At 44.5% G+C, this 13,752-nt stretch overlaps 1 protein-coding gene across 1 annotated transcript in view; it reads left to right on the forward strand.

Annotated features, from left to right (window-relative positions):
- Positions 1-13,752, forward strand: part of ITGBL1 (integrin subunit beta like 1) — a 649,132-nt gene that overhangs the window by 70,328 nt on the left and 565,052 nt on the right. Inside the window, exon 2 of the mRNA XM_040425263.1 lies at positions 8,122-8,321. Coding sequence (XP_040281197.1) covers positions 8,122-8,321 — 200 coding nt within the window. The remainder of the gene's footprint in view (positions 1-8,121; positions 8,322-13,752) is intronic.

Raw genomic sequence — 13,752 nt, forward strand, 5'->3', positions numbered from 1 at the left:
AGAAGGGTAGTCAGACGAAGCCAGGATCAGGAACCAGCAGGGTAGTCAGACGAAGCCAGGATCAGGAACCAGCAGGGTAGTCGGACGAAACCAGGATCAGGAACCAGCAGGGTAGTCGGACGAAACCAGGATCAGGAACCAGAAGCAGCAGCAGTCTAGAAGCATGTGAACACAGGAGGACCAAGCAAGGAACTGAAGCCACAGACCTCCTATATATATGAGCTGGGCATCCAGCTCCTCCCAGTGGGAAGGAGGAGCCGCAGGGTGGGAGGCTACAAGAAACCCAGAAACCAAGATGGCCGCCAGCACATGTCAAACGAAGGAGAACAGCAAGAAGGTAAGACCATGACAATCTGGGATTAGACGTGCATAAGTGACTGTCACATTTAGGCCAGAAATACGGCTTTTTGGTTACTGGGGTGAAAAAAACCTCTGATATACTGCACATCTGGGATAAGACGTGCATAAGTGACTGTCACATTTAGGCCAGAAATACGGCTTTTTGGTTATTGGTTTGAAAAACCCCTCTGATATACTGCACATCTGGGATAAGACGTGCATAATTGAGTGTCACATTTAGGCCAGAAATACATCTTTTTGCTTACTGGAGTGATAAAACCCTCTAATATACTGCACATCTGGGATAAGACATGCATAAGTGACTGTCACATTTAGGCCAGAAATACATCTTTTTGGTTACTGGGGTGAAAAAACCCTCTAATATACTGCACATCTGGGATTAGACGTGCATAAGTGAGTGTCACATTTAGGCCAGAAATACATCTTTTTGCTTACTGGGGTGAAAAAACCCTCTAATATACTGCAAAATCTGGGATAAGACGTGCATAAGTGACTGTCACATTTAGGCCAGAAATACATCTGTTTGGTTACTGGGGTGAAAAAACCCTCTAATATATACTGCACATCTGGGATTAGACGTGCATAATTGACTGTCACATTTAGGCCAGAAATACGGCTTTTTGGTTACTGGGGTGAAAAATCCCTCTAATATATACTGCACATCTGGGATTAGACGTGCATAAGTGACTGTCACATTTAGGCCAGAAATACGGCTTTTTGGTTACTGGGGTCAAAAAACCCTCTAATATACTGCACATCTGGGATTAGACGTGCATAAGTGACTGTCACATTTAGGCCAGAAATACGGCTTTTTGGTTATTGGTTTGAAAAACCCCTCTGATATACTGCACATCTGGGATAAGACGTGCATAAGTGACTGTCACATTTAGGCCAGAAATACATCTTTTTGCTTACTGGGGTGAAAAAACACTCTAATATAATGCACATCTGGGATAAGACGTGCATAAGTGACTGTCACATTTAGGCCAGAAATACAGCTTTTTGGTTACTGGGGTGAAAAAACCCTCTAATATATACTGCACATCTGGGATTAGATGTGCATAAGTGACTATCACATTTAGGCCAGAAATACGGCTTTTTGGTTACTGGGGTGAAAAACCCCTCTAATATACTGCACATCTGGAATTAGACGTGCATAAGTGACTGTCACATTTAGGCCAGAAATACGGCTTTTTGGTTATTGGTTTGAAAAACCCCTCTGATATACTGCACATCTGGGATAAGACGTGCATAAGTGACTGTCACATTTAGGCCAGAAATACATCTTTTTGCTTACTGGGGTGAAAAAACACTCTAATATAATGCACATCTGGGATAAGACGTGCATAAGTGACTGTCACATTTAGGCCAGAAATACAGCTTTTTGGTTACTGGGGTGAAAAAACCCTCTAATATATACTGCACATCTGGGATTAGATGTGCATAAGTGACTATCACATTTAGGCCAGAAATACGGCTTTTTGGTTACTGGGGTGAAAAACCCCTCTAATATACTGCACATCTGGAATTAGACGTGCATAAGTGACTGTCACATTTAGGCCAGAAATACGGCTTTTTGGTTATTGGTTTGAAAAACCCCTCTGATATACTGCACATCTGGGATAAGACGTGCATAAGTGAGTGTCACATTTAGGCCAGAAATACATATTTTTGCTTACTGGAATGAAAAAACCCTCTAATATACTGCACATCTGGGATAAGACGTGCATAAGTGACTGTCACATTTAGGCCAGAAATACATCTTTTTGGTTACTGGGGTGAAAAAACCCTCTAATATATTTTGCACATCTGGGATTAGACGTGCATAAGTGACTGTCACATTTAGGCCAGAAATACAGCTTTTTGGTTACTGGGGTGAAAAACCCCTCAGATATACTGCACATCTGAGATAAGACGTGCATAATTGAGTGTCACATTTAGGCCAGAAATACATCTTTTTGCTTACTGGGGTGAAAAAACCCTCTAATATACTGCACATCTGGGATAAGTGACTGTCACATTTAGGCCAGAAATACATCTTTTTGGTTACTGGGATGAAAAAACCCTCTAATATATACTGCACATCTGGGATTAGACGTGCATAAGTGACTGTCACATTTAGGCCAGAAATACGGCTTTTTGGTTACTGGGGTGAAAAAACCCTCTGATATACTGCACATCAGGGATTAGACGTGCATAAGTTACTGTGAAATTTAGGCCACAAATACCCCTGTCATATCGAGTTTTTAAAAAAATTATTGAGTGCAATACTCTACATCAGGGTTTTTATTGACGGTTAATTATTTTTAACAGACTTAACCACTTTTTACTTTGCTTTGTGAACGCTAACTATGAGGCAAAGATCTAAATAGGGACGCGGTCATGGTTATGGTGGTGGTGTTGGTGGAGCCTCTGGTGCAGGGAGAGGACGTGGCCGTTCTGCCACAGCTACACGTCCTACTGAACCTACAGCGATATTTGGTCGGGCCTAATGAGGTTCTAAGGATGGTAAGGCCTGAGCAAGTACAGTCGCTAGTCAATTGGGTGGCCGACAGTGGATCCAGCACGTTCACATTATCTCCCACCCAGTCTTCTGCAGAAAGCGCACAGGTGGCGCCTGAAACCCATGCCCAACAGTCTGTCACATCACCCCCATGCATATCGGGGAACCTGTCTGAGCCTCAAGTCATGCAGCAGTCTCTTATGCTGTTTGAAGACTCTGCTGGCAGGGTTTCCCAAGGGCATCCACCTAGCCCTTCCCCAGGGGTGGAAGACATAGAATGCACTGATGCACAACCACTTATGTTTCCTGATGAGGACACAGGAATACCACCTCAGCACGTCTCTGATGATGACGAAACACAGGTGCCAACTGCTGCATCTTTCTGCAGTGTGCAGACCGAAAAAGAAGGTCAGGGAGGCAGACTGGGTGGAAGACGATGCAGGGGACGATGAGGTCCTAGACCCCACATGGAATGAAGGTCGTGCCACTGACTTTCAGAGTTCGGAGGAAGAGGCAGTGGTGAGACCGAGCCAACAGCATTGCAAAAGCGGGAGCAGAGTGCAAAAGCAGAGCAGCCGTCGCCAAAACAGTTCGCCTGCTACTGGTCACCGCCACCAGGGACCGAGCACACCAAAGGCAGCTTCAAGGAGTTCCCTGGCATGGCACTTCTTCACACAATGTGCTGACGACAAGACCCGAGTGGTTTGCACGCTGTGCCATCAGAGCCTGAAGCGAGGCATTAACGTTCTGAACCTTAGCACAACCTGCATGACCAGGCATCTTCATGCGAGACACGGGCTGCAGTGGAGTAAGCACCTTCAAAACCAAGAAAGGGCTCAGGCCCCTCCTGCTCCCTCTTCTGCTGCTGCCTCGGCCTCTTCCACCGCCTCTGGAGGAACGTTGGCACCTGCCGCCCAGCAAACAGAGGATGTGCCACCAACAACACCACCTCCGTCACCAAGCATCTCCACCATGTCACACGGAAGCGTTCAGCTCTCCATCTCACAAACCTTTGAGAGAAAGCGTAAATTCCCACCTAGTCACCCTCGATCCCTGGCCCTGAATGCAAGCATTTCTAAACTACTGGCCTCTTTGAAATGCTGTCATTCAGGCTGGTGGAGAGGGACAGCTTCAAACAGCTCATGTCGCTTGCTGTCCCACAGTACGTCGTTCCCAGCCGCCACTACTTCTCCAGGAGAGCCGTGCCCTCCCTGCACAACCAAGTATCGGATAAAATCAAGTGTGCAATGCGCAATGCCATCTGTGGCAAGGTCCACCTAACCACAGATACGTGGACCAGTAAGCACGGCCAGGGACGCTATATCTCCCTAACTGCACACTGGGTAAATGTAGTGGCGGCTGGGCCCCAGGCGGAGAGCTGTTTGGCGCACGTCCTTCCACCGCCAAGGATCGCAGGGCATCATTCTTTGCCTCCTGTTGCCTCCTCTTCCTACTCAGCTTCCTCCTCCTTTCCTACCACCTCCTCATCCGGTCAGCGACAGACCTTCACCACCAACTTCAGCACAGCCAGGGGTAAACGTCAGCAGGCCGTTCTGAAACTGATGTGTTTGGGGGACAGGCCCAACACCACGCAGGAGTTGTGGCAGGGTATAGAACAACAGACCGACGAGTGGTTGCTGCCAGTGAGCCTCAAGCCCGGCCTGGTGGTGTGCGATAATGGGCGAAATCTCGTTGCAGCTCTGGGACTAGCCGGTTGGACGCACATCCCTTGCCTGGCGCATGTGCTGAATTTGGTGGTGCAGAAATTCATTCGCAACTAAGCCGACATGTCAGAGCTGCTGCGTAAAGTGCGGGCCGTCTGTGCGCGCTTCCGGCCTTCTCATCCTGCCGCCGCTCGGCTGTCTGCTCTACAGCGTAACTTCGGCCTTCCCACTCACCGCCTCATATGCGACGTGCCCACCAGGTGGAACTCCACCTTGCACATGCTGGAGAGACTGTGCGAGCAGCAGCAGGCCATAGTGGAGTTTCAGCTGCAGCACGCATGGGTGAGTCGCACTGCGGAACAGCACCACTTCACCACCAATGACTGGGCCTCCATGCGAGACCTGTGTGCCCTGTTGCGCTGTTTCGAGTACTCCACCAACATGGCCAGTGGCGATGACGCCGTTATCAGCGTTACAATACCACTTCTATGTCTCCTTGAGAAAACACTTAGGGCAATGATGGAAGAGGATGTGGCCCAGGATGAGGAGGAGGAAGAGGGGTCATCTCTAACACTTTCAGGCCAGTCTTTTAGAAGTGGCTCAGAAAGAGGATTTTTGCAACAGCAGAGGACAGCTTGTCCTTACCTCTGGGCAGCCTGGCACACATGAGCGACTACATGCTTCAGTGCCTGCGCAACGACAGAAGAGTTGTCCACATTTTAACGTGTGCTGACTACTGGGTGGCCACCCTGCTGGATCCCCGTTACAAAGACAATGTGCCGTCCTTAATTCCCTCACTGGAGCGTGATCGGAAGATGCGCGACTACAGGCGCACGCTGGTAGATGCGCTCATTAGAGCATTCCCGACTGACGCCGGGGGACAAGTGGAAGCACATGGCGAAGGCAGGGGAGGAGGAAGAGGTCGCCAACGCAGCTGTGTCAGCGCCAGCACCTCAGTAGGCAGGGTTAGCATGGCCAACATGTGGAAAAGCTGTGTCACCTCGCCGCAACAACCGGCCCCAACTGCTGATATGGAGCATGTTAGCAGGAGGCAGCATTTGAACAACATGGTAGAACAGTACCTGTGCACACGACTACACGTACTGACTGATGGTTCTGCCCCATTCAAATTCTGGGTCTCCAAATTGTCCACATGGCCAGAGCTTGCCCTGTATGCCTTGGAGGTGCTGGCCTGCCCTGCAGCCAGTGTGCTCTCTGAACGTATGTTTAGCATGGCAGGAGGCATCATTACAGACAGACGCAGCCGCCTGTCCACAGCCAACGTGGACAAGCTCACATTCATTTAAATGAACCAGGCTTGGATCCCTCAGGACTTGTCTGTACCTTGTGCAGAATAGACAGTTCTAACAGCCTCAACCATTTATCCTTGTACTCAAGTGCACTTATTCCTTTTTTTTATTTTTTATATGTCCCAATATTTTGGGGGATACCCCTATGTAAAAATGCTAAATAACACACATCTGTTTTGGCTACCTATTCCTCCTACACCGCCACATCCACCTAGACCGCCACGTGAGCGTACACAGCCACATCCACCCATTCACCGCCTTCTCAACCTCTTCCTCCTACATCATTCCAATATTTTTTCTTTTTTTAAGGTCTTTTATGTTTTTTAATTCATTTCCCTATCCACATTTGTTTGCAGAGCATTTGCCATGCTCTTAAGCACATTTTGCTGCCTTTTGCAGCCCTCTAGCTCTTTCCATGACATTTTTACAGCCATTTTAGTGCTCAAAAGTTCGGGTCCCCATTGACTTCATTAGGGTTTGGGTTCGGGGTCAAGTTCGGGTCAAGTTCGGGTCCCGAACTCGAATTCTTTTTTCAAGTTCGGCCGAACCTGCCGAACCCGAACATCCAGGTGTCCACTCAACTCTATTCATAATTATAATCTTTATTTATATAGCACCAACATATTCTGCAGCGCTTTAAAATCAGGGGGTTCAAGTACAAACAGAGCCTTAAATGACATTGCAACAAACAGGTCAACAATTAAAACAAGAGGAATCAGAGCTCTGCTCGCAAGAGCTTACAATCTATACTCCCATTGTTAATAGTTATGTAAAATTGCTCCAGTAGAGGTTCATGGGGCCTCTACATCTTCATACACATCAAATTTTATTTGGAGGGCATACAAAGGGTTTTTTCTTACTAATAAAAAAAAAAACGTTTGCCACATTCTATTGTAATCCCCTAGAGGCATCACTTACAGCACCTGCTAAATATTTTTCATGCAAATAGGTCATTGGAGCACCAAGGGGCTGACCTAGCCCCTTAGAGAACCGCCTCACCTCCTCCTCTCCCCCGTTGCCACTCCCCCTTATGGCCTGATTGACAGGGCCAGGCATTCTCAGCAAGACTTCATAGGTGCATGCGCTGTTCATCTCAAGAGGATCTCCCCCAGAGATCTGTACTGCACAAGTGCCAATCCCATAATGCCATCACCAAGTTTCCTGCGCAAATGTTAGATTTCATGGCCAGGCATCTGAACAGTGAGGATGCCTGGCCCTGTCAATCAGGCCATGAGGGACCGTAGCAACAGTGGAGAGAAGGAGGTGGAGCAGTGGTCTAAGGGGCTAGGACAGCACTGACCACCTTATTTGGATAAAAATAAAAGTAATAATTATGCTCCAATGGTACACCTGCTTGCAGCTATTTAGGGCTCATTTTATTTACTATGATCAACCCTCCAGATGTTAGCTGAAGGTCTATGGGAAATATGAAACTCAGGAAACAAAAGCAAGGCTGACTCATTTCTCATTTTCAACACCAGTTTTTGGCATAGAAATGGCTTAAATTTACGCCAACAAGAGGGCTGGAGTAGAGTTAAAGGGGTTAGCCAATCCTATAAAAGCCCCCCCATATGCCGGGCACCCTATACTGAATATACTTACCTGAGTCCCCGCTCCCTGCGCCGCTCCTGGTCCCAGCACCACCGCTGCTGCTTCTCCCCGTGTGCGGATGAAAACATACGGTGTCGGGGGGAGCAGCCAATGGCAGGCGGGGATGGGGACGAGACTCCCTACCGTCACCTGCGTTGCTAGGGAGGCTCATCCCCATCCCTGCCTGCCATTGGTTGCTCCCCCCCAACACCGGATGTTTTCATCCATGAATGGGGAGAAGCAGCAGCGGTGGTGCTGGGACCAGGAGCGTCGTGGGGAGCCAGGTAAGTATATTCAGTTGGGGGGGGGGGGGCTGGCATATTGGGGGGCTTTTTATAGGATTGAATAACCCCTTTAAGTTTGTTCACAGATTGCCTGCACCTCTACATAACTTCCTCTGATTGCACAGAGAGACTTGAAATGGGTGTGGAAAACGACAACGATAAATGTCCCCCACTGTGTGCAAACAACCCCAGAAAAAATGCTACAAAAACGGCAGCAAAGAAAATGCAGGAACAAAACAATTATTGTGTTTATTTACAGGTAAAAAATGTCAGAGCAAGATTCATGTGTGTAAGGACCCTAGGACTGGCTTATGAAATGCCAGCCTTAATAAATGTGCTCCTATGTTTATATCATAGGTTACTTAGATTTCTTTTTAAATGTAGTTATCCTCAATGTTTTAATATTGCAGATCTTCATCAAGCTGCAGACTTTCAACATCAGCTTCAGAAAATCGTTGCAGGACGTCAGATGGATTCATATGCAGTGGTAGAGGCAAATGTGACTGTGGGGTTTGTGTGTGTGAAGTGAAAGAACCTGGTAAATACTATGGGCCTTTATGCGAGTGCCATGACTGGGTATGTCACACCTATGATGGACAAGTTTGTGGAGGTAAGTTAACTGAAATCTTGAACAGACAAATCGAGCCTAAAGTTTTGAATGATCCAAGACAGTTCACTTGCACTAAATCAAGTTAATGCAGGACCTGTGGGATATGAATAATAACTTCTAGGGTGATTTTCCATTTGAACTGGCCTTGACCAAAGGACTCAAGATTTTTCTAATTAAAATGGCCAGTGCACAGCAATTAAATGTTAAATGTCAGAATTAGCACTTAGGGGGCTAACATTTCTAATTGGAGTAAGAGCCCCACCAAGGGCAGACGTAGACAGCAAAGGACCCCTGTGCCAGAATAGTTTGTGAGTCCTTTGAGGGGCTTATCATAGTGCTCCTTACTAGTGTTGATCACGAATATTCGAATTGCAAAATTTTATCGCGAATATAGGGACTTCGAAAATTCGAGAATATTTAGAATATAGTGATATATATTCCTAATTTCGAATATTCAAGATTTTTTATTGCGAATTTTCGTAATGCAAATTTTTATCGCAAATTTTTCAATTGCCGAGTAAAAACATGATTCCTTCCTGCTTCTTGCTTGTGGGCCCACAAGCAAGAAGCAAGGAGGAATCATGACTAATCTTCTTTGTCTAATAGTTGTAATTTTTTTCTCATCTGAAGTTTGCAACAATTTCCACTATTGAAAAAAAATATTATAGCACTATATTAGCTAAATTGCTCTATATTCTTTATTTTTTTTTCCGAATATTCGCTATATTGATATATATTCTTCTTTTAGAATATTACAAATATTCGAAAAAACTAATATATAAATTTTTTTGAATATTCGTAATATTCTAAAGCAAGAATATATAGCAATATAGCGAATATTCGAAAAAAACTAATATAGAGCAATTTAGCTAATATAGTGCTATAATCTTCTTTGTCTAATAGTTGTAATTTTTTCTCATCTGGAGTTCAGATTGAAAAAAATTACAACTATAAAAAAAATGATTATAGCACTATATTTGCTAAATTGCTCTAGTTTTTTTCAAATATTCGCTGTATTGCTATATATTCTTGTTTTAGAATATTACGAATATTTGAAAAAACTAATATATTCGATATAGTGCTATGACTCATTGGCCCACAAGCAAGATCATGTTTTTGCTCGGCAATTGAAAAATTTGCGATAAAAACTCATAGAAAATACGAATATTCGAATTCGCGAATATTCGGCGAATATTCTACAAAATATTAGCGAAATATCGCGAATTCGAATATGACCCCTGCCGCTCATCACTACTCCTTACTGTGGCTAGTTTCACACTAGCGTTTACGAACCAGCAAACTGTTCCGGCAGGGAACAGCCTGCCAGATGTCTCTGAATTCCGGCATTGCCGGGAGCTTAAACGTTGCCATATGGCCCCATTAACTATAATGGGCACTGATGGAGCTCCAGCAACAACCTGGCAAATATGCCGAGAATCGGCCGGAAGAGATAACAGCCAGGACAGCCTGCCAGAACCTAAGCGCTAGTGTGAAACTAGCCTATGTCAATCCATATGATGAATCAGTTCATCAGTAATTCTGAGCTAAAGAAACCTTGGTGCCTTTTTGTTATTGTAGTATGGGGCCCCTTATATAAAGGGCCCCTGTGCAGCTGTACAGGCTGCACCAATGGTATGACTGCCCCTGATCCCCACCATTCAGTTATTGATGGCTCCCATGTAAACACAGCATTCGGTTGGGTTAAAGGGGTTCTGCACTTCGTTTAAACTGATGATCTATCCTCTGGATAGATCATCAGCATCTGATCGGCGGGGGTCCGACACCCAGGACCCCCGCCGATCAGCCGTTTGAGAAGGCAGCAGCGCTGCGGCATTCTCACTGTTCACCGATGGCCCAGTGATGTGACGACTAGTATCAACGTGCCTGGGTGCGGCTAAGCTCCATTCAAGTGAACGGAGTTTAGCCCCGCCCAGGCCAGTTGATACAAGTCGTGATATCACTGGGCCAGCAGTAAACAATGAGATGGCCTCGGCGCTGCTAATAGTGCAGCTGCCTTCTCAAGCAGCTGATCGGCGGGGGTCCCGGGTGTCGGACCCCCGCCGATCAGTTGCTGATGATCTATCCAAAGGGTAGATCATCAGTTTAAACAAAGTGCAGAACCCCTTTAATCACTGTTTCAGAAAGATTCTGAAGTGGTTCCCCTGCACTTTTTTAGCCGCTGATACAAGAACCAGCTCATAGGTTAACATAGAAACATAGAAACATAGAATGTGTCGGCAGATAAGAACCATTTGGCCCATCTAGTCTGCCCAATATACTGAGTACTATGGATAGCCCCCGGCCCTATCTTATATGAAGGATGGCCTTATGCCTATCCCATGCATGCTTAAACCCCTTCACTGTATTTGCAGCTACCACTTCTGCAGGAAGGCTATTCCATGCATCCACTACTCTCTCAGTAAAGTAATACTTCCTTATATTACTTTTAAACCTTTGCCCCTCTAATTTAAAACTGTGTCCTCTTGTGGTAGTTTTTCTTCTTTTAAATATGCTCTCTTCCTTTACCGAGTTGATTCCCTTTATGTATTTAAAAGTTTCTATCATATCCCCTCTGTCTCTTCTTTCTTCCAAGCTATACATATTAAGGTCCTTTAACCTTTCCTGGTAAGTTTTATCCTGCAATCCATGTACTAGTTTAGTAGCTCTTCTCTGAACTCTCTCTAGAGTATCTATATCCTTCTGGAGATATGGCCTCCAGTACTGCGCACAATACTCCAAGTGAGGTCTCACCAGTGTTCTGTACAGCGGCATAAGCACTTCACTCTTTCTACTGCTTATACCTCTCCCTATACATCCAAGCATTCTGCTGGCATTTCGTGCTGCTCTATTACATTGTCTTCCCACCTTTAAGTCTTCTGAAATAATTACTCCTAAATCCCTTTCCTCAGATACTGAGGTCAGGACTGTGTCAAATATTATATATTCTGCCCTTGGGTTTTTACGCCCCAGGTGCATTATCTTGCACTTATCCACATTAAATTTCAGTTTCCAGAGTTCTGACCATTCTTCTAGTTTTCCTAAATCCTTTTCCATTTGGCGTTTCCCTCCAGGAACATCAACCCTGTTACATATCTTTGTGTCATCAGCAAAAAGACAAACCTTACCAGCGAGGCCTTTTGCAATATCACTTATGAAGATATTAAACAAAATCGGTCCCAGTACAGATCCCTGTGGAACCCCACTGGTAACATTACCTTGTTTTGAATGTTCTCCATTGACTACAACCCTCTGTTGTCTGTCACTCAGCCACTGCCTAATCCACTCAACAATATGGGAGTCCATGCTCAATGACTGCAGTTTATTGATAAGTCTTCTATGTGGGACAGTGTCAAAAGCCTTACTAAAATCTAGATATGCGATGTCTACTGCACCTCCACCGTCTATTATTTTATTCACCCAGTCAAAAAAATCTATAAGATTTGTTTGACATGATCTCCCTGAAGTAAACCCATGTTGTTTTTCATCTTGCAATCCATGGGATTTTAGATGTTCCACAATCCTATCCTTTAATAGGGTTTCCATTAATTTGCCTACTATTGATGTCAGACTCACTGGTCTATAGTTGCTCGATTCCTCCCTACTACCTTTCTTGTGAATGGGCACGACATTTGCCAATTTCCAATCTTCCGGGACGACTCCTGTTACTAATGATTGGTTAAATAAATCTGTTAACGGTTTTGCCAGCTCACCACTAAGCTCTTTTAATAATTTTGGGTGTATCTCATCAGGCCCCTGTGACTTATCTGTCTTCACCTTAGACAGCAAACTTAGAACATCTTCCTCTGTAAAGATACATGCATCAAACGATTTAATAGTCATTCTTTCTAGTGGAGGTCCTTCTCCTTTTTCTTTTGTAAAAACTGAACAGAAGTATTCATTAAGGCAGTCGGCTAGCCCTTTATTCTCTTCTACATACCTTCCGTCCTTTGTTTTTAATTTAGTTATTCCTTGTTTTAATTTCCTTTTTTCATTTATATATCTGAAGAATGTCTTATCCCCTTTTTTCATAGACTGAGCTAGTTTTTCTTCTGCCTGCGCTTTAGAAGTTCTTATAACTTGCTTGGCCTCTCTCTGCCTAATCTTGTAGATTTCCTTATCTTCATTGCTCTGGGTTTTTTTATAATTACAAAATGCTAGCTTTTTATTTTTAATGATTTGGGCCACTTCTGCTGAGTACCACATTGGTCTCCTCCTTTTTTTGCTTTTACTGACGAGTCTAATGCAATTTTCTGTTGCCTTCAATAATGCACCTTTTAAGTAGTCCCATTTCTCCTGGACTCCATGTAATCCGTTCCAGTCTGATAAGGACTCATTTATGACTAATTTCATTTTTGAAAAGTCTGTTTTTCTAAAATCTAAAACTTTTGTTTTTGTGTGGTGGGACTCTTTCACAGTTCTTATATTAAACCACACTGACTGGTGATCACTAGATCCCAAGGTTTCGCCTACAATGACATCATATACCGAATCCCCGTTTGTGAATACCAAATCCAAAATGGCCTCCCTCCGGGTTGGCTCCTCAACCACTTGTTGTAGAGATAACCCCAGTAGGGAATTTAGAATATCTGTACTCCTGGTAGAACTTGCTATTTTGGTTTTCCAGTTTATATCTGGAAGATTGAAATCTCCCATAATGATAACTTCTCCTTTCATTGTCATTTTAGCTATTTCTTCAACTAGTAGATCATCTAGTTCTTTAACTTGACCAGGTGGTCTATATATCACACCTACACGAGTTACTGCATGGTTAGCAAACTGCAACGTAACCCAAACTGACTCTATGTTGGCCTCACCAACTTGTATTAGGTTAGATTTAATGCTATCTTTCACATACAGGGCCACTCCTCCTCCTTTCTTGCCTTCTCTGTCTCTTCTGTATAAAGAGTACCCTGGTATGGTTATGTCCCAGTCATTTCTTTCATTAAACCATGTCTCCGTAACAGCCACTAAATCTACATTCTCAGATGCCATTATTGACCCAAGTTCATTGATTTTTTTACCTAAACTGCGAGCATTTGTAGACAGGACTCTGAGCTTATCATTTCTTAACCTCAGTGCTTCTGGCCTGTTCTGGCATTGTTTCGGGGGGCAATTGGACTCTTTTATTTTCACTCTTTTGCCCCCCCTTCCTAGTTTAAATACTCTTTCGCAAATTCTTGGAGTTGTTCACTAAGTACATTTGTTCCTTTGAGAGAAAGATGCAAACCATCTTTTTTGTACAGTTCCTTTCTATTCCAAGTAGAGCTATCATGAGAAACAAAGCCAAATCCTTGCTCTTGACACCATTTACCAAGCCATATGTTGAACTCCTTTATGCGCCTCTGCCTATCATTCTGAACATTATGCACAGGCAGAACTTCAGAAAATGAAATGGTGGATGCAAAATCCTGTACGTCATTACCAAGTGTGA

This window comes from Bufo bufo, chromosome 3 (genome assembly GCF_905171765.1).
Source record: "Bufo bufo chromosome 3, aBufBuf1.1, whole genome shotgun sequence".
Lineage (NCBI taxonomy): Eukaryota > Metazoa > Chordata > Amphibia > Anura > Bufonidae > Bufo > Bufo bufo.